The 20,879-nt window shown below is 34.8% G+C and overlaps 2 protein-coding genes across 4 annotated transcripts; one reads left to right on the top strand and one right to left on the bottom strand.

Moving 5' to 3' along the window:
• Positions 1–565: 565 nt before the first annotated feature.
• On the bottom strand, positions 566–4,135 carry LOC133854762 (nudix hydrolase 14, chloroplastic). 3 transcript variants are annotated; one of them, XM_062291034.1, is made up of 7 exons: positions 3,837–4,135; positions 2,803–2,908; positions 2,481–2,558; positions 2,073–2,165; positions 1,818–1,910; positions 1,489–1,613; positions 566–1,121 (listed from the first exon to the last, which is right to left on the bottom strand). In XM_062291034.1, exons 1-7 carry the CDS (start codon positions 4,058–4,060, stop codon positions 1,010–1,012), a joined length of 831 nt encoding a protein of 276 aa, XP_062147018.1. In that variant the 5' UTR covers positions 4,061–4,135; the 3' UTR covers positions 566–1,009. The 3 variants fall into 3 exon arrangements, with proteins under 3 accessions (XP_062147018.1, XP_062147017.1, XP_062147019.1); XM_062291033.1 differs by having other exon boundaries at positions 1,515–1,613; positions 3,837–4,134; XM_062291035.1 differs by lacking the exon at positions 2,073–2,165 and having other exon boundaries at positions 1,515–1,613; positions 3,837–4,134.
• An 8,196-nt stretch (positions 4,136–12,331) lies between these two features.
• LOC133855051 (geraniol 8-hydroxylase-like) lies at positions 12,332–19,177 on the top strand. The gene is made up of 3 exons (XM_062291343.1): positions 12,332–12,366; positions 12,440–13,340; positions 18,342–19,177. The coding sequence occupies exons 1-3, from the start codon at positions 12,359–12,361 to the stop codon at positions 18,945–18,947; spliced, it is 1,515 nt and encodes a 504-aa protein (XP_062147327.1). The 5' UTR covers positions 12,332–12,358; the 3' UTR covers positions 18,948–19,177.
• Positions 19,178–20,879: the final 1,702 nt, after the last annotated feature.

Genomic DNA, 20,879 nt, shown 5'->3' with positions numbered 1-20,879 from the left:
CATACATAGTAACAACCTCTTTGATCCCATACTCAATGAGCTGCATCTGATCTTATTATCGACGTGGTAGCCAAACTCTAATACTAAATGATATAAGCTTCACGTAAAACTCACCCTTAAAAGGCTTGTAAGGTGTTCAAAAGCTTGTATACACATAATTAAAATTGTACTTAAGTCATGTAAGACACTTAAGATTAGGATCATGATCGTAACATGTTCATCTACATGTCTGAACTTCCAACTCACGACAGCGAGGAACGTTAGACATTCAAACACTTTTTTTTAAAATTTGATTTCAACCTGATGTGTCACAATCTCATGAGATCTATCATTTTAGAAAATGTGCCACAATCTCATAAGATTGTGACAGATTAAGTTAAAATCAAATTCTAAAAAAAAATGTTAGGATGTCAAGCATTTTTCCACGACAGTAGTAGCCAAACCTGTTGTAGGAATATCCCTACCGAAGAGAACAAAAGAGAATATGAAAGATGAATCAGAAGTTTTCTGCCATATTGAAGAAATGAGAGGATGAGAGGCAACAATTATAGAATTCCATTCTCCATCCTGAAATATCCATTCAAGGAATTTTTTATTTTATTTTATTGGTAAGTTACACGCATCCGGTAGAACTTGAATCCACGACCTCACCTTCCACCTTGCTACAAAGGGAGGAAGTAGCATTTGGGCTAAAGCTCATTGGCCATTCGAGGGAAACTGAAGAAATGATCATTCATCTGACAACAGTAACAATAACAATGTTCTGCAACAGGTGAACAAATTCCTTCAGAATTTAGAATGATTAGGGTCCATCATTCCATAAACCAAAAGTTGGTGAGTACTCTGACCCCACATGAAAAGTTTAGGGTCTAGAAAAATAAGCAATTGGGTCTTCATGGAGGCAGTAGACCTTCTCTCTTAGCCATTTCGTAGAGAGCAATGGCCATTAGAACCTTTGCATCGGCTGTCATGCGCCAGAGGTTTTTATAGGGAACCACACGAACCTTAATCAGCTCACCATGGTCACGAAGACCTGTTTCTTTTCCTTGCAGTTGCATGATGATCTCTTTATCCACATGCCCCCTGTACAGAAACAGGCTAATTTCTTCATCGCACCCTCCCTAGCCATGAAAAAGGAAGTGAAACTAATAAACAGAATTACAGAGGCTAATTTCTTCATTTTCTTCAAGAAGTCATAACATATATATACAGAGTTCTAACCTGACCTTAACACCCAATGCTAAGGTCAGGTTAGAACTACTCTATGCACACACGTGCTCTTAAGCAATGATTCCTGGACTTTCTATTCTTGGAATGCCAATAAAATAAATTATTATATAAATATAATTAACAGTCTCCAACCCCCAATGACACTTTTTGTTAGGTAAATAACCTTCAATGGCACTTTTGTAACAAGTGAATCTTGAAATCCTGGTTTCTATGTGCACTAATTCCTCAACCCAAACTTCAAAAAACGGAAACGTATACCAGAACAATGAACATCGCCAGCTTACAGGAGAAGGAAAGACTCTGCATCCAGTTACTGGATCCAGGAAGGCTGTGAGATCAACCATGTCTTCTAGATTTAAGTGTATACCAGTTTCCTCCTCAACCTGTCATAATCAGAAGATCAAAATCATACATTTAAAACTTTGCAAAACTAGTTGATGGGTGATAATATAGATTAACAGATATGACAGAGATTACATGCACAGGAAAAAAGGGTAAGATAGATACACAGACACGCATGCACATTCTAATACGTGTATTCTGTGCAAGAGAGAGAGAGAGAGAGAGAGAGAGAGAGAGAGAGAGACCTCTCGAGCTGCAGTGCCAACAAAATCACCCTTGTCATCATCCAACATTCCAGCAGGCAATTCCAAAATAAGCCTCCCAACAGGGACCCTAACCTTATACATGTAAGAACTTCCAATAAGGTCTGGGTTGTGTAGCACTGTAGTGCTCATCTCAGATCAATCTCTAATATATATAATAATATTTATGTTCTCAATAAATTTTAGGTAAGGCTTCATAAAGAAGAGTAGTGTACAACAGGAAAAAAAAAAAACAACCTGTTCAGTAAGAACAGCATAAGTCTCACCATCCGACTCCAAGTGGATCAGTATGGCTACAGCCGGTCCTCGTGCAAATACAATACCTGGAACCTAAGCACATTTAAGTTCCAAGCACAAACAGAGGATGAAGCAATCGATGCACAGTATGAAGATTGCCACAACAGATGAGATATATATTTCCCAAAGGCAGGACATATGAAGCCTGAAGTTCATCTAGGTACAAAAGGAGAAAATCAAGAACAACCGTTGAACATGAGTGAGGCTATTCTGCTAGACACTACACTGGGATAAAACAAGAGGCACAACAAACACTAATTGAACATAGTTAAACATCCAGTCTTTAACTTAAAGAAAATGAATCTAATTAATTTAGATTCAGAACAGTGCATGGAGATGACTACATACCTTTTTTCCTGTTTCCTTATCAAAAATGTCAGCTTTGAACTTGAGAAACCCAATGCGCTCTCCAAACATATCTACTCCCTGGTACCAACAAGAAAATGTCAGAAAAAACATTACAGTCTCCATTATGACTGTCATAAAAATAAGAATAAAAGGGACGATGGAAATCACAATCTCAGTAACTTATCTAATGCATCAAAAGATAATAACAAATCTCAAGCGACAATTCAGTAGAAGTTAATACCGGAATGTTACAAATTAGGATTCACATATACATACATTCCTACATACCTATATGTGTATGAATCTGTATGAGAATAGCTACCTGGATAAGTACACGTTTCAGAGACATGGCATTGTCAGCTAAAATTCCAGTTTCACTTTGCAAGTTCCTTAACCACTGCTTGAACAAGGAGGAATTAATAGCAGTCCTGCAAAACCAGGAACCATCTAAGCAACACCAAATGGCCAAGCATGAATTAAGGGTTTTTTTGTTGGTACTTATACAAAAAGTGATTTTGTGCCCCAAAAGGCAATTTTGGAAAAATTGGAAATTAGCACTTCTTCAAAAACTAATTTTGTCATTCAAACTGGTAGAATATCAATTAAATTCACTTTTTCCTATAACTTTAAATTTGTAAGATAACTGATGATTTAAAATAGTATCAAAGCAGAAAATGTCCCATCTAAGTTAAATATTTCACGCGTTAGGCCTATTTAACGGAAAGTCTACGCCCCTACACAAACACAAAATTGTTCTCTTTTGGGATAACCGGTCATTTAGCACAAAATCACTTATGCTAATAGGTTACCAAAGGCTCACTAAATCAGACGAATGAGCTCAAATCTAAATTTCAAGTTCATCCTTCGAAAGTTATCGATATTCTCTCCCAACAACAGCCAGTCCAAAGAAAAGCACTACACAAACCATTTTCACGGAAAATGATTCCACTAACATTTTCCCAGAAAATATATCTTTCTTTTTGGCGACTTAATAATAAAATAAAGGTCCTAGAGACAACTTATCATATCTCTTTCAGCAAGTTTCACCTAAAAGTCGTTCAAAACCGACAAGTATTCACTCGCGAGTGAACAAGAATTAAGTTTTATGTTGGAAAGATATCATGAACGTGAATGTTTAGTATAACAAAATTAGGTCGACACCCATTATCTTAACCTCTCTTTTGAGTTGAATTGAGGGTCTTCCAATACGTTATATCATGGGTTTTAACAGAAAACAAACAGAGCCTTACCAAATTTTTCAGAGTATCATACGAAAATATTATTCGCTCTGTAATTAGCATCTTCTTTTCGTAATTATGGAACAAAAAAAAAAAAAAAAAAAAAAGTGTGACTCGCCTGAACTCGGACTCGGAAATGCCAGGTGCGGCGACGATCTGGACGGGTTCAGCGAGTTGAATCGGCAGGGTGATGGAGTGAGTCAGGTGGAACGAGTCGGCGGACATTTGGCAAGAGAGGGGTCTCCACCGGTGAGTGTGAAGCAGAGTGAGAGCAGAGGAAAGGGAGAGTCTTTTGGAGAGCGTGTGCAGAGGCATCGAAGCTTGAAGAACGGGCATCGTCATTTTGTTTGGGTACGGAGTTTACGCCCAGGTGGATTGCAATCTTTGTTGGGACTGTGGATGTTTGGATGCAGAGGTCAGAGGTTTGAGGTTTTTGGTAACCTCCTAATTTTAAAAAAAATGCAATTTTAAATTATTTATTTTTACGTTTTAATTTAAAATTACATTTTTTTTTTTACGGAATCGCAATGTTAAATCCACCCAAAGAGTAATGCTATAAATTATACTTTTATCTTATTCGGATTGCAGTAAGTTAATGATTTGTTGTGACAATGTCTATCAATCTTTAATTTTTATTTTTTTAAAGGGATAAATACCTCATTGGTACCTGAGTTTTACGTGTTTTTAAATTTAGTACCTCAGCTTTGTTTTGTATCATAGGTAGTACCTGAATTAAGGGTAAAAAACCATTTGGTACCTCTGTTAGATTTTCCGTCCGAATTTTAACGGCTCGCCACGTGTCAACCGATGAGGTTGACACGTGGCACTACATAAAAAAAATTAAAAATTAAAAATTGAAATCTTTAGAAAATGATTAAAAATAATAAAATTAAAAAAAAAATTAAAAAAAAAAAATTAAAAAAGGAAAAAAGAAGAGGGGTGGCTGAGCCACCCCCCTTGGCCACCATGGGGGTGGCCGGCCACCCCCATTTTGGCCAAGGAGGTGGCCCAGCCACCCCCTTGGCCGGTCTGGGGTGGCCGAACCACCCCACAGTTGAAAAAAAAAAAAAAAAAAAAAAATTTGAAGGGTTTTGGCCCTAGGGGGTGGCCGAACCACCCCCTAGGGCCACGGGGGTGGTTCGGCCACCCCCAGACCGGCGGCCGAACCACCCCCGTGGCCCTAGAGGGTGGTTCGGCCACCCCCAAGAGCAAACCCTCAATTTTTTTTTTTATGGGTTTTGGCCCTAGGGGGTGGCCGAACCACCCCCTAGGGCCAAAACCGGGGGTGGTTCGGCCACCCCAGACCAGTCAGACCGGCCAAGGGGGTGGCTCAGCCACCCCTCTTTTTTTTTCTTTTTTTAATTTTCTTTTTTAAAATTTTATTATTTTTAATCATTTTCTAAAGATTTCAATTTTTAATTTTTAATTTTTTTTTATGTAGTGTCACGTGTCAACCTCAGCGGTTGACACGTGGTGAGCCGTTAAAATTCGGACGGAAAATCTAACAGAGGTACCAAATGGGTTTTTACCCTTAATTCAGGTACCACCTATGATACAAAACAAAACTGAAGTACTAAATTTAAAAACACGTAAAACTCGGGTACCAATGGGGTATTTACGAGAGTTGATCCAAAAGTTAATAGAAACTGTCACATCGGTCCAGTAAAGTGGAAGTGTGATAAAGGTGTAGAATATAACATTTTTTCTGTAAAGAAATATTTAGTGAGCTCTTGCCGTGCTTACAAAATTTGGTGAATACTGCTCATTTACTTAATGAAAAAATAAAATATTCTTTAATTTCTAACATTCTCTTCTCAATAAAGAAGGAATAAAACAATTTTTAAGTAAAAATATTTAAATAGAATAATGAAACCGGACAGCTAAATAGGGATTAGAAATATTGTAATGATTAATTTTTATATTGGTTTCATATATGATATATTTTTCTAGATTTTGAAGTTACTAGGGTTATTTTTTTATTTTATTTTTATCAATTTTAGAGACGTCACAAGGTTTTTTCTGCCTTTTTGGAGACTAAGAAGGGTTTTTTTTTTTTTTTTTTTTTTTTTTTTTTTTTTTTCAATTTTTTAGTAATGCTACACATACTCTTACTTTCTTCCACTCATTTTTACATTATCTTTTGTGACTTTTAAAATTACCATTGAATTTAAAATAAATTTTTATCGAAATTTTTATTTAACGATAGTTTTAAAAATCACCTACAGAAATGTGAAAATTAGTGTGAGAAAGTGTGAATGTGGTTAGCATCAGGATGTCAGTGAGATTATTTTTAGACTTTTGGGAGATAGTTTTTAATTTTTTTAGGGAGTTAAATGATTTATTTAAAAAAATAAAAGATAAATAAAATTTAAGGGAAACAAGAGATATTTTTAAAGTTTTGGGAGAAGGGACCAAAAGGAATTTTTTTTTTTTTTTTTCAAGTTTTTTATAAAAAAAATAAAGGGATAATTGCACCGTTGGTCCTTGTGGTATGCCATAATTATTTTTTACTCCCTATGGTTTAAAAAGTTCATGGGAGGTCCATGTGCTATGCAATAATTACGTTTTACTTCCTGGGTCGATTTTTCGTCCACCATTTTGACGGAATCTGTTAGCTCTACACGTCAGCACCACGTGTCGCTAATAAGATGGCGACACGTGTCCATCTAAATAAATAAAAAAATTATTAAAAAATAAATAAAAATACTTATTTAAACAAAAAAAAAAAAAAAAAAAAAACGTGAAGCAAGGGGTGGCCGCGCGCCACCCCCTGTGGCCTCCGGGGGTGGCCTTCGGGCCACCCCTTTAAGATCCAGGGGTGGCCGCGCGCCACCCCTTGCTGTTTTTTTTTTTTTTTTTTTTTAATTTTAATTTTTTTAAAAAAAATAAGTATATTTATTTATTTTTTAATGAATTTATATTTTTTATTAAGATGGACACATGTCGCCATCTTATTGGCGACACTTGGCACTGATGTGACATTTGACGGAATCTGTTAAAAAATTTAATAGAATTTGACGCTAGGGATCGATTTGTAATTATTGCATAGCACATGGACCTCCCATGAATTTTTTAAACCATAGGAAGTGAAAAATAATTATGGCATACCACAGGGACCAACGGTGCAATTATCCCAAAATAAAAATTAGGGTGTTCCTTCACAGATCCAGTGTGTTCTATATATGTATGTGATGCTGAAACTCATGAGCATCCACTGTTTATACCGGATCAAGAATGGAGATGAAGATGAGTTTCTCGGGTGTTCGGGCAAGAGATTACTGATCTAACAGAGTAATAGTAAAGATATATGGGTGTTTTTAAGGATAATTAAACACACCATTTAGGGATGAATTCAAGGTCTATTCTTCACATTCCTCTTCTTATGGATCAGGTTGAGATAGGTTGGGCCCAAAACATCGGTTTCAACTCAATGGGGGTTTGAATATAGGAAATGATAACCATTGAGTCAATTGGGATTAGTATCATCTCAAATGTAGAGGATTCCGACATATGATTATGAGATATCATTTATGAGACCACATGATCAAATAAAAATTGAGCTGACCAACTACTTATCCAATCAGATGTGTTAGATAATATATTCTTTATATAATTATGATTGGATTTAGTAGAAGAATATATGAAATTAATTTGATTGTAATCACTAATCAGATTTTATAGTAATCAAATAAATGACATACTTATCTACCACAATTCTCATATAAATAAAAGTTTCTTGCATTGTAAATAAATCAAGAGAAATAAAAATATAATATAGCACTTTGGACTTTATTATGTGGACGTAGATCATACACCGAACCATGTAAAATTTATTGTCTTTATTTTACTTTATTTTCACTATTGTCTTTATTTTCTATTTGTTTATCTTTTCTTTCAAGGTGATTCTCATAAGTGGTATCTCACAATTAGCTGCTCGAATTCTCTAAAATTCCAGTAACTAAATTCAAAGGATCCTAATCTAAGCCAACCCCTCTTCTCTATTCAAATAAAATCTACAATAACTTTCCTTATACTTTCCCTGTATCATTTAATTTAATTTACATATTCTTTTCAAATGAATGATAGGCAAAAGAAAGACTAAATAAAGGAAATAGAAAGCATTTTTTAAATAAAGGGTTAGATACAATTCACCCTTTTTCAATTCGGCTACTAAAGTTTAAAAATTTGTAATGTACTCTCCTCAAGTTTCAAAAATTTTCAATTTAGCCATTCCGTCTGGTTTGACCGTCAAACCAGACAGAATTTTGATCACGTGCGTGTCACATGACTTTTTTTAGGCAAATTTGTCAATTTTACCCTCACTCTAAAACAACATCGTTTTACCCTTTAGGGGGTGAATTGAAAAATCTAGAAACTTTGGTAAGGTAAATTACAAATTTTTTAAAATATGTTTTTTTTTTTAAAAAATAAAAAAAATAATAAAAAAAAAAACCTTTAGGGGGTGGCTGTCGGTTGGCTTCCCCCAGCCCCTGTGGGAGGCCACGGCCACCCCAAGGGTTGGGGGTGGCAGCCAACCGATAGCCACCCCTTAGTATTTTCTTTCCCTTTTTTAAAAATTTTTTTTTAGAAAAAAAAAAAACAAATGTTTTTTTTTAATGGACACGTGTCGACTTCCTATTGGGTGTGATATGGTACCCCTAAAGGGAAAAACGGAGTCGTTTTGGAGTGAGGGTAAAACAGACAAATTTGCTTAAAAAAAGTAATGTGACACGCACGTGGTCAAAATTCCATTTGGCTTAACCGCAAACCAAACGGAATGCCTAAATTTAAATTTTAGAAACTTCAGGAAGACACATTACAAATAACTTTGGTAACCGAATTGAAAATGAGTGATAACTTCGGATGGCTGAATTGTATTTAACTCTTGAATAAAATAATGACAAGGCAACCAAAGTTTGGGAACATCAAAGGATCAAAGGAGTATGTTGCAAGTTATACATATTTCGATTTCAATGAATTTAATTCGATCGAGGGCAAAATTAGGTGTATGGGTGTAGTTAGTTCAATCCCCAAGTTTGAAATATATTCCTAAAATTTTAAAATTTAGTCATGTTTATTCTCTAAAATTAATTTATTACTTCGAAAAGTGAATATATATTAATTTTGTCCCCCAAACCTAAATTTCTAATCATACAACTCATTCCAATTATAGAAATCTCAATTTTAGAGCAATCTCAAAACACTAACCATTTTGATTACCGTTTCATCCCGACATCCACCTCTCAAAGCACCGGCCATCACCACCTTCCTCCGCCTTGCCTTCTGTCGGTGTACTATTCCAAGTTTTTTTTTTTTTTTTTTGCTGCTTTATTTGTGTTGTTTGGGTTTCTTGTTGTTGGATCCGTTCAATTCTTGACAATATTTTCCTTACAACAATCGTTTAATGAAGGTTGTTGCCTTTATTGCTTAGGGCTCCTAACCGAACCATTTTGCCTTTGTAAACCGCCTAAGAGGCTCAGAATCTTTTTGGATCCATTGCCTACTATTTGTTCTCTTATTTATATTGTCTTTTTTCCTGCGGGTCTTATTGTTGGGAAGTCCATACTTTTTTCGTTTGTGTTTTTACCAGTAATCCTTTTTCCATAATTGAAAAAAAAAAATTACCATGAGAAGAATTAATTTCATGAGCTTTGTTTTTGGTGAAGGCCACTGCCAACCTTTAAATTTGAAGAGTTTACTCTGCGCAAGGGTCTCAATATTTATTGAGAGATGTCCTGTACATTTACTTGGTATATGTTAATCAATTAGATAATATGTCAGTTTATAAATTAACTAGTTGGTTTGTTAATTATACACATGCATATAAATATTAAGTGACATATATAACATATATTACTTAATTACTAATATATATGCTTAAATTTATATAACTCTAGTAATATATTAATATATACAGACACACACATACAAGAAATATGAACGAGTTAACGAGTTTGACTAACGAGCAGGATGAGCGATTCGGTCAAGCTTTAAACGATCTGAGTTCATAAGCCCCTATCGAGTTTTGTCGAGCGAGTCGACTATGTATCACGTACTAATCGAGCGGGTTTCTACAGTAGTGAGCAAATTTCTACAATATCAAGCTCAAGTTCTGATCAGGCTAAACTGAGCGAGTATTGAGTAGAGTGTCAAACGGACTAGTTTATTTACATCCCTACAGCAAACCATTCCTATAATTATTATCCGCTTTATCCCTTTAGCGAATTCTTTAAAATATTTTAAAAAATTTATTATGCAAATTTACTGTAGCACCTTAAATGATTTTTTTTTAATTTTTTATTTTACTTCTCTCTCCTTTCTCATCTCTCCCCTTCTAAAAAACCGGTCATTTTTTTAGCATCATTTTAGAGAAACAAAGCTAACATATCTGTTTGACGTCATTTAGGGTGCATTTGTGATTGTAATTTAATTTGTAAACAATAAATGTGATTTTAAACCAAATCGCAGAAAATAAATCGTTTGGAAACTGCGTTTTTAAAAATTGCGATTTGAAAACGTAAAAAATATGCTTTTTAAAATCGCATGTAAGATGATACTTTTTTAAAAACGCAGAATTTTAAAGGTTAATTTGTAATTTTAAAGGCTGAACTACAATTTTACCAAATACTTAATTACATTTTTACAAATATTTTTTTAAATCGCACATTTTAAAATTATTATTTAAAATCACACTTTTTTTTAAATCGAAAATTCAATCAAACCTTTCATTAAAAAATGAGGTAACTTAACATCGTTTTTCTAAATGACGTTACTTAAGGGGAAAAGAAAAAAAAAGAGACTCACAACACCAGGACACAACACCCCCATCAAACGAAAAAAAAAGAGTTGAAATAATGGTAAGTCCCATCACAATAATAAATATGATTTAAAAGGACGGTGGGGGGTCGGTGGGGGGCAAAGACTGCCTTCTGGCATTCCTCAATTCTCATTAAACGAGCTATAAATGGCCTGTTTCTATTCCGAAATATCTAGATATATCTTTAGTCGGTTGGCAGAAAGTCCAAAAAAAGAGTAGTGATTGGGGGACCCAGGACCCTTAACCAAATAAAAGAGTTGGTTCTGGTAAGTAAGAATTGATGACAAGGTTTTGGTTAACCTTATCAAAACAGTACAATTCTTTATACGTATATTTATATGGACAAATTTTTTTAACAAATTAGCTTGTAAGAAATTTTTTATAATTTACATATAAAATTGAAATATATTTTTTAACATGTGAGAAATACATATTATTTAAATAATATATATTTTTTTCATTTTTTTTTTAATAATATCAATAAAAAAATACGTGCTTCTCACATATTTAAGCATATTTAAAAGACACGTATTTTCTTTACACGTAGGTTGTTAGAAATTTCCTACAAACTAGTTTGTAAAAAATTTCTGTCTTATTTATATACACTGTACAATTGACAACTTGTGGTGATTTACAATTAATACTGCAATATTCAAAACTAAACAAACCAACCCACAAAAAGACCGGACAAACCTACTATTTTGCAAAGAACTAGGTTTAAATAATATTATTTTGAAAGATGATACGCTTCAAGTAGTTAAAGTAGTGAGTTTTTAATGTTCGTAACTGGAATAGATTTAGACAATTAATGGATGACACTCGAATCATGTTAAATTTTATTTCTAGTTGGCAGATTCGTTATATTAGTAGAATCGCTAATAAGGCAGCGCATGACTTAGCTCAAGCTGCCGTTAAATAGTTTTAAGATCAAGTTTGAATAGAAGAAATTCTTGAATGTATATCTAATATTGTTTTGTTAAAGCAATTTGATCTATTTTTTTGATTGAGTTATAAAAATGTTACTGTATTATTAAAAAAAAAATTAAAAATTAAAAAAAGGCCAAAACCCATAAAAAAAAAACATTTGAGGGTTTACCTATACCAGGGTGGTTTGGCCACCCCTCAAGGGCCAAAACTCATAATTTTTTTTTGCCATGGGGTGGCCAAACCGTCCCATGTGGGGTGGTTCGACCACCCCAGACCGGCCAAGAGCCATCCCTCTTTTTTTTTTTTTTTTTTTTTAATGATAATTTTTTATTTATATGGTGCCACATTTCAACCTCAACAGTTGACACATGGCGAGCCGTTAAAATTTGGAAGAAAAATCTAACAGAAGTACCAAAAAGTTTTTACCCTAACTCAGGTACCACCTAGATACAAATAAAAACTCAATTACTAAATTTAAAAATGCTTAAAACTCAAGTACTAATGAGGTATTTAACTCAAAAATAAAAGACAACATTATTTTCTAGATTAGAATCTCCTATAATTTTTTTTTTAAAAGTGGTACATATTAAAAATGAGAATTATATGAATTAATTATGTCATTTCATGCATTAAACAGAATAAAAAATGAAAATTCAAAATATTTTTATAACCTTCTTATACTTTCTTAAGCATAAAAACTTCGGACAAAAAACTATTTTTTTAGTTTAGTTAAAAAACCGCCTCGTAAAAAGTGAAAAAAACTATTTGAAATATATATATTTTTTAATTTATTTATTGTATCCGAATCTTTCCCCTCAAGTTGCACATCAAGTTGAGAGGGTCAATCCCCCTCATGTAATAAGGGGAAATATATCTTTCCCCTCAAGTTGCACGTCATGTCTCTGTAAGTCCTTTTCTCTAGCTTTTTTTGTTCTTCGTTTGTTTGGTATAAAAGTAATCTCTTCAGAGGGTCACAGGGAAAATAAAATGGATTTCTTGAGCTGTATACTATGGCTTTGCCTCATCTGGATCTTGATCAAAACCTTCCATATGATTCCTAGAAGCAATGCAACTCACAGCAAGCTTCCACCTGGTCCAAAACCTTTTCCGGTCATCGGAAACCTCTTAGAACTCGGTGAAAAACCCCACAAGTCCTTATCCAAGCTTGCCAAAGCTCATGGCCCCATAATGAGCCTAAAACTAGGAAAAGTAACAACAATAGTAATCTCTTCGGCAGACATAGCCAAAGAAGTCCTCCAGACACATGACCGGCTCTTGGCCGACCGAACCATCCCGGACGCAATCCGAGTCTACAATAACGAGGAGTACAGCTTGGCATGGATACCCATTTCTGCCCGGTGGAGGAACCTTCGGAAAATATGCAGTGGGGAGCTATTCGCCAACAGAATACTCAACGCTAACGAAGATATCCGACACAAGAAAGTCCAAGAGCTCCTCGCTGAAACTCATCAGTGCGGCCTAACCGGTGAGGCAGTAGATATAGGGAAAGCAGCTTTCAAGACTACGCTTAATCTTTTATCAAACACCATTTTTTCGGTGGATTTGGCCGGAAAGGATTCTGACAAGACCGGAGCGTTGAAGGAGCTCATCTGGAATGTCATGAAAGAGGCGGCGAATCCCAACTTGGCAGATTTTTTTCCTGTGCTGAAGAAGGTCGACCCTCAAGGCATAAGGCGGCGCATGGCAGGTCACACTAGAGTGATTCTGGGCCTCTTTGATGGAATGATCAACCAACGGTTGCAGTTGAGGAAACTCTCCGGCTCTATCACGGACAGTGATTTCTTAGACATCCTTCTTGGCATCAGCGAAGAAAAAAGTGAGGAGATGAACAAAACTACGATATTACATCTACTCCGGGTTAGTATTATTACTCTTAACTCTATTCTTAATTCTCGGAAATTCTTTCATAATTAGTCTTTTTTTCTTTTTCTTCTTTTTTTTTTGTTATTTTTATGAATAAAAACTTTATAGAATAGCACTCAAACAAAAACAAAATGGGCTAATTCCTGTTCGTCCGTCCAGTTCGAGTAATAATGTTAAAATATGAGCATAAAATTATTTAGAGTAGATTACAATAGACTTGCATTAAAGTTGTGATAAAGTGGATTACAATAGACGACATTTATAAGGCGATTATGGAAGGTGAACAAAAAATCCTAGATTAAGTAAGGAAGTGAATAAACTTACAAGGAAACTAATTAAATCATAATGTTGAAAATATTCTAACAAGATCTCTAAATTATAATCTACTAATTTTTTTTTGTGTTAGACCCGCTGGCCGTGTAAAAAATTGTTAATTCTAAATATCGCGTATGAAGTTCAGGTCATGTCGATGATGCATAAATATAAGATTATATAAATTAACACTAACTTAACATATTTAATTAAAACCGATTAAATTACTTCTTAACTATAACTCATTAATTTTGTGTTTGATTTATATCGAATTTGCAAATTGCATAAAAAAAAAATTGTCATTCACCATATTATTTGTATTATAGATATAAGTTTTCTAGTATGATATATTTCCTATATTAACGTAATAAGAAAGTGTTGAAATGGATGTTTCTTTTTAGCATTACTTAGGGAAGATAAAGCACTCTTTTATTTAGGGTCATTTTTTTTTTAAAAAAAAAAACGCTCATTCTTTTCTACCCGCCACCAAAAAAAATAAAAAAAGACTTGAGAGGAAAATTCATTTTGAGAGGAAAATTTATTAAGTCAAAAACTGTATTTTAATTTTATAAAAAAGAAACGTCTTTAAAATATATATATTTTGAGAGGAAAATTCTTTAGGGTTATCTTGATAATATGTTACATTTTTACTGTGTGGTATTTTTTTTCAGTGTTTTGATGAAACAGCCTAAAGAGAATAAAAAGAAAGAAAGTGATTAAATTTTAGTTTAAAAATTAAAATTTAATAAGGAATTTACGTGGCATGTTCTTAGCCTTGTGGGTCAAAATTGTTGTCCGATCTTGATCCTGAGAAAAGCCAATTTTAGACTTTTTTTTTTTTTTTTTTTTTTTTTTTTAAGTACCAATTTTAGAATTTCAAAGGTTGTTTTGTTTGCTAAAAAAAGAAAAAGAAAAAAGAAGAAGATAGATATATAAGAATCTTTGACTAACAAAGTGGCCCCACATGTCACAAGAAACAAGAGCTTGTGGAGTTGTACGTGCACGGGCCGGCACGGTGACGAGAGACACGTTAACATTATAGAGTGGGGACATGATTGACTCACAACCATTTTGCACAACTCCTTCACAATCTCACTCACAATGGTGTGGGGCCACACACATGGGCTCCACACCATTATGAGTGGAGGTTGTGAGGGAATTGTGATGGGGTTGTAGTTTTATCATTTTCCTATAGAGTGAGACTGTTTTGTCTGCCCATAAAGCTCATGTTAATTAAGAAAATGAAAGCAAATAATGTTGGATGAGCTCAGCAATTTAGAGAAATATTTTGTGTATTGTTGATTTATTAAATGTAAAAACGCTGCGTTTTCTAATCTCTAATATTCTCTCTTTCCAATAGAGAATAAAAAAATAATAATTATTGTGAAAAATAATATTTACATAAAACAGCAAAAGTGAAAGAAACACATTCTTTGAAAATAGAGAGCTTGGATGTGGTAAAATGAGTAGCTACTAGTTAGAATAAAAAGAAAAAAAAAAACAAATTTATCTAAAATAGAGAACAAATTGCCGGCTAGCTAAAATAGAGAGCAAATTGACGAGCCGATCGAATATGATTGGTATATATTATTTTCTAAGAGTTTTGCACATCCAACAAAGGAGTGTTGGAGGTCAACTCACGAGGGTATTTTTGAATTAGTCCTAAAGTTTCGTTCGAATGGAATTCTCATAAATTAATGTAGAATATGTAACGATCCACCATGCCGCACTAATTCAATATAATATAATGGCGCGTCCGCGCACCTTACGTTGAAATTGTAAAACTTTACACAATCATAACCAAATCAATTTGACTAAACCTGTAACGTAAATATATGTATCTCAACATCACATAAGAGACGATAGTTTCGCAGCATAATACTTATTTTTTTTCTTCTTTTTTCTAATGACATCTCACAATATACATATATAACACAATTATAGCCAACAAAAGACTTTTATCTTGCTAAAGGATTACATTGTATCATTACAAAATAAAATAATTTAAACACAAATGCCACGTGCGGCACAATCCAAAAAATACATTATTAAATGTATATGTACTACAAAAATGATATACACAAGATAAAAAAAAATAAAAAAGAAAAAAGAAAAAAAAAAGTTGGTCAAACAATTAATCCCAGAAGACCCAATGGCCTCACCTAACTACGACAAGGTTTGAATGACTTTTTTTTTTTTTACTTTATATGGTATTAATGCTTCTTACTTTTTAGTACAATTAAAAAACAAAATTCACTTAAAAAAAAACCTTTAATTTACCAAACATATCCTTAACATTCATACATATTGAATCTACCGAATCAAGATCTAAATCTAATTAAAAAACAAGATATTATATTGTTAGTAATAATGTCATTAGAAGTACGTAGACGAAATTCCTGGCAAGTCAACTCTCTCACTCAATAACTGTATCAATAAATCTCCTCTAATGTCTATACTTTAATGATGTTTTGAATTTTATCATTTTGCCTTCCAATTTTATAAAGTCAAATCTTAATTAATGTCGTGTATTCAATTCGTATCGAATTTGAAAGTTGTATCAAAATTTACCATTTCTAGTTAAAATCTTTATACGGTACATTAATAAAATTAAGAATATGAATCTCTCTCTTTTTAACAAATTTTATTCTTATTAAAAAAGGAGTAATGCTTGGTTGTACACTCTCATCCCACTCCTATCCCACCCTTGTGTACTTGGACCAATAATGTGAGAGATAATAGAGAGAGTATAGTAGGACCTTATTTTTTTAACAATATTATTGGTCCACGTAGACAAGGGTGGGATAGGAGTGGGATAAGAGTGTACAATCAAGCATTTCTCTTAAAAAAGTCACAGCAAAAGCTAGGATCAAAATATAGGGACAACAAGTTTCCTATTTACAATATCATAGATTCAGATGAAATTTCTTCCATCCAGATTGTGTCTATAATATGAGTGACAACCTCTCGTACTAAGCCATGAGTTGCCGAATTGGCTTCTCGTTTAACGTGGACAAAGTTTGCTATCCTAAAAAATTGCATGCCAAATTTTATACTCTCCAATAGATGTTTGTATCTGCTCGTATTGGGCAATTTTGTCATACAGTCTCTAACAATTTGTAAATCATCGATCTCCTTCTAGACAGATGTCAAAAAAATCTATCTCTTTACTAAAAATTACTGCTTGAAATGCCGTTCATGCCTCAGCTGTTGTAGGGTCAGCTGCGAGATGATGTGTGATACTGCGAGCAGCCAATATTCATGCACAACCAATATTGCACAACTATTTCACAACCAAGACACATGGAATGAGATTCACTTACATGTGAGTCCCACCCAATGTGCCTTAAGATTATGAGATAGTTGTGCAAATTTGTAATTTTATCATTTCTCGACAAAACTATCACAATCTCGTACAATAATCCCAGTTTACTTTGACTATTCCACGGGCCTGTGCCTGCCAAGCTGCTATCTGTTCGTTCTGTTGTAAGATTACGCGTTTCCACATTATTTTGGATTCTCCACGAATCCTACATGTGGCTTTACATGATTAGATCACATGGAATATATCGAAAGAAACAAAATAAATCTCAGGGAAATTAAGATCATGATTCCGTGTTGAAGTGAAGCGCACGTTCTTGCTGAACTAGAGCAGTACTAGTCTTGGTTTAATTTCTCTTTGCTTTGTTATTTAATTTCCTCCCTGCGATCGGAGTTCTTAGGGAAAGATGGATTTCTAGCTTGAGCTGCATAATATTTCTTTGCATCACCTGGATCTTCATCCACACCTTCTATATGATTCCAAGAAGCAAAGCGAATCCCAGAAAGCTTCCACCTGATCCAAAACCTTTTCCGGTCATCAGAAATCTCCTAGATCTCGGTGACAAACCCCACAAGTCCTTAACCAAGCTTGCCAAGGCTCATGGCCCCATAATGTGCCTAAAACTAGGCCTGAGTAACCACAATAATCATTTCTTCAGCAGACACTGCCAAACAAGTCCTCCAAATACACGACCAACTCCTGTGCAACCGAACCATCCCTGACGCTCTTCGAGCCCACAAACAAGACGTGTTCGGCTTGCCAGCAAAATATGCAACGGCCAACTGTTTGCCAGCAAAACACTTGACGCCAACCAAGATATCCGGCGCAAGAAAGTGCAAGAGCTCATCGCGGAAACTCATCAAAGCAGCGTAACAGGTGAGGCTGTAGATATTGGCAGGGCGGCTTTTAAGACTACACTTAATCTGTTATCAAACGCCATTTTTTCAGTGGATTTGACCGACTCGAATTCTGACACAACTCGAGAGTTCAAGGAGATCGTATGGAATGTCATGAAAGAGGCAGGGAAGCCCAACTTGGCAGATTATTTTCCCGTGATTAAGAAGTTCGAACCCCAGGGCGTAAGGCGGCGCATGACAGTTTACTTTGGAAAGCTTATGCACCTCTTTGATCGCATGATTAGCCAACGGTTAATGCAGAGAAAAGTGTCGGGTTCTATGACGTCAAACAGTGATATGTTAGATTCCCTTCTTAACATCACCAAAGAAAACACCGAGTTGATGGACAAATCTAAGACAAAACATTTATTTGTTTGTGGTCGCTATTATTACTGCTCTATTCTTCTTTGATTTGTTTCATAATCAGGAATTTTTTATTCTAACAATATCTTCTTGTTATATTAGGACCTATTTGTTGCGGGGACTGATACAACCTCAGCCACACTGGAATGGGCTATGGCAGAGCTACTCCACAACCCAGAGACATTGTCAAAAGCAAAAACAGAGCTGGAGCAAGTAATTGGCAAAGGCAACCCAATGGTGGAGTCGGATATTGCTCGGTTACCTTACTTACAAGCAGTAGTGAAAGAAACATTCAGATTGCACCCAGTAGCTCCTTTGCTACTGCCCAGAAAAGCAGAAGCAGACGTGGAAATCAACGGCTATATTATCCCAAAGGGTGCACAAGTGCTAGTGAATGCATGGGCTATAGGCCGAGACCCGAGCTCATGGGAGAAAGCAAATTCATTTATGCCGGAGAGGTTCTTGGGGTCTGAAATTGATTTTAAAGGCAGGAACTTTGAGCTTATACCGTTTGGTGGTGGAAGAAGAATATGTCCTGGTTTGCCATTGGCAATGCGAATGTTGCACTTGATGTTAGGTTCGCTTATCCACAAGTTTGATTGGAAGCTTGAAGAAGGGGTTAAATGTGAGGATATGAACATGGAAGATAAGTTTGCCTTAACTTTGCAGCTTGCTCATCCTCTAAGAGTTGTCCCTATTCCACTCTAAAATAGGTGGAAGAATTTTAATTACTCTGGTGCCATTTTACTTGATGTCTTTGTACTACATGCAATATATAATTTTGTTGGAAGCAAATAAACATATATAGCTTGTCACGTTGATGATAGCAAGGAACTTATCATTGGTAGAGAATATTTGAATAACCCTTAAGTTATGAATTTGATGGGAACTATATTGTATTTAATAAAGTTTATATTACCTTAAATTTAGGGATTTAATGATATTGAATCACCATAAATTAAGAGATCTTATTAGGATTATATTTCATCTGTTAGCTCTACAAATAGAACCTTTTGTATTGTAAACTCAAAGAAATTTGAACAAATATTGGCCTTTGGGCTTCATCTGATGGACGTAGTGCCTATTTATTTATTATTCTGCTTTATGTTTCTAAATATATTATCTTATATAGTATTAGTGCACTCTCAACAGACTCTCTATATTAGTTCCCTTCCCTATATTTAAGAAAAATTTCATCAAAAACTCCAAAAACTGACCCACAACAAATACCCTAAATTTACATTTTTTGGTTGGTCAGTGCTTCCCAACAGATTATTTTAATAACAAAAATTCATGCTTCTCTCTCGTCTCCCCTCTCTCCTTCTTCCTTGCTCCGTCCAGGACCGTCCTCCATCGTCTCAACCGAAGGATCCCACCGAAAATCCATTCACGGCTAAACACAAAAATACAAGATCTTCGTCCTCGTCCTCTACAAGATCTTCGACAAGATCCTTGTCAATGCCATCAACAACAAGCAACGCGACCCCTCCATGAAATCCCTCAAGGTTGTCATCGACGCCGAGGCCAACACAATCAGCGTATGTAACAACGGAGATGGGGTTTCCGTCAAGGCCAACATGGAGCCGGAGAGCTGGGAAACGGCAACGAAGAAGGCGATTCGGTCGAGGTGGTTGTCAGGGTTGAGGGACACGGCGCGTCAAATGTCGAGGATGGTGTGGGGGTTTTGCTCGGACTTGAGGAGGGAGAGCTGAGGCGAGAGAGGAGGCCGTGGAGAGGTGGCGGTGGAGGGTGAGGGAGGCGGAGGCGGAGGCGAGAGAGGAGGGATTTGGAGAAGGTTCTGGAGAAGTCAAGAGAGAGGAAGAGAGAAAAAAAAAAGAAAAAGAAAAAGAAAAGAAAAATGAATAAAGAAATAAAATAAGAAAGAGAAAAAATAATAAAATAAGATAAAAAAATAGTATTTAATTGATATGTGAAAAATTAAGAGAATCTTTTGTGGGGTGGTTTTTTATAGGAAAGTAAAATGTAGTTTTGTTTCCTAAATATAAGGAAAATAATTGAGAATCTGCTGGGAGTGCTCTTAGAGCTATAGACTAACCGATCCAATGTCCTGTAAATACCTTTGTTATTCTGTTTTATTGTCTTTTCCTTGATAGTTTTCAAATCTCCTTGCATACTTGAATTTGACTAGAAAATAAAACAAAAAATATATATATCTCACTCCACGGTATAACCTGTTTTTGCTTTTCTTCGTTTTGTTTTTCTTTATTTCTTTTTAGTTTGTGTTTTGTCAAACAAGTGGTGTGCGTGAGTTGGAGATAAGCTTTACTCCGACCCACGCAATCTGTGTCTCATTTGGAGATAAAACAAATCGAAAACCCTTTGTTTTGTTCTTGATTTTCTTTTGATTTTATTAAAAGAAAAGAAAAGAGAGAGATATCTGATCTGTAGTTGTTCGTGATGGGTGTGATGATGGTTCAGAAACCAAAGTTGAAGTTCCTTTTTGTTTTGTTTAAAAAAACAAAAACAAAAAAAAAGCCAAGTTGCCCATTTGGGCCATATATAGTTGCTATTACTTTGGCTTATAGTTGGCCAATTCTTTCGGCTTTTGTAATATTGTTTAAAGACTTGAGCATGACTTTTGTGATATTATTTCAAATTCAAGCTCATTTTAACCCATAG

Source organism: Alnus glutinosa, chromosome 13 (genome assembly GCF_958979055.1).
Source record: "Alnus glutinosa chromosome 13, dhAlnGlut1.1, whole genome shotgun sequence".
Taxonomy (NCBI): Eukaryota; Viridiplantae; Streptophyta; class Magnoliopsida; order Fagales; family Betulaceae; genus Alnus; species Alnus glutinosa.
This window is presented reverse-complemented; position numbering and strand designations above follow the sequence as displayed.

Coding starts and splice junctions, on each gene's coding strand:
- LOC133855051 (XM_062291343.1), top strand. Junction 13,341..18,341: donor CGATATTACATCTACTCCGG/GTTAGTATTATT, acceptor TTGTTATATTAG/GACCTATTTGTTGCGGGGAC.
- LOC133854762 (XM_062291033.1), bottom strand. CDS start 4,060: ATGACGATGCCCGTTCTTCAAGCTTCGATGCCTCTGCACACGCTCTCC. Junction 1,911..2,072: donor ATGCTGTTCTTACTGAACAG/GTTGTTTTTTTT, acceptor TACATGTATAAG/GTTAGGGTCCCTGTTGGGAG. Junction 1,614..1,817: donor TTGGCACTGCAGCTCGAGAG/GTCTCTCTCTCT, acceptor TGATTATGACAG/GTTGAGGAGGAAACTGGTAT.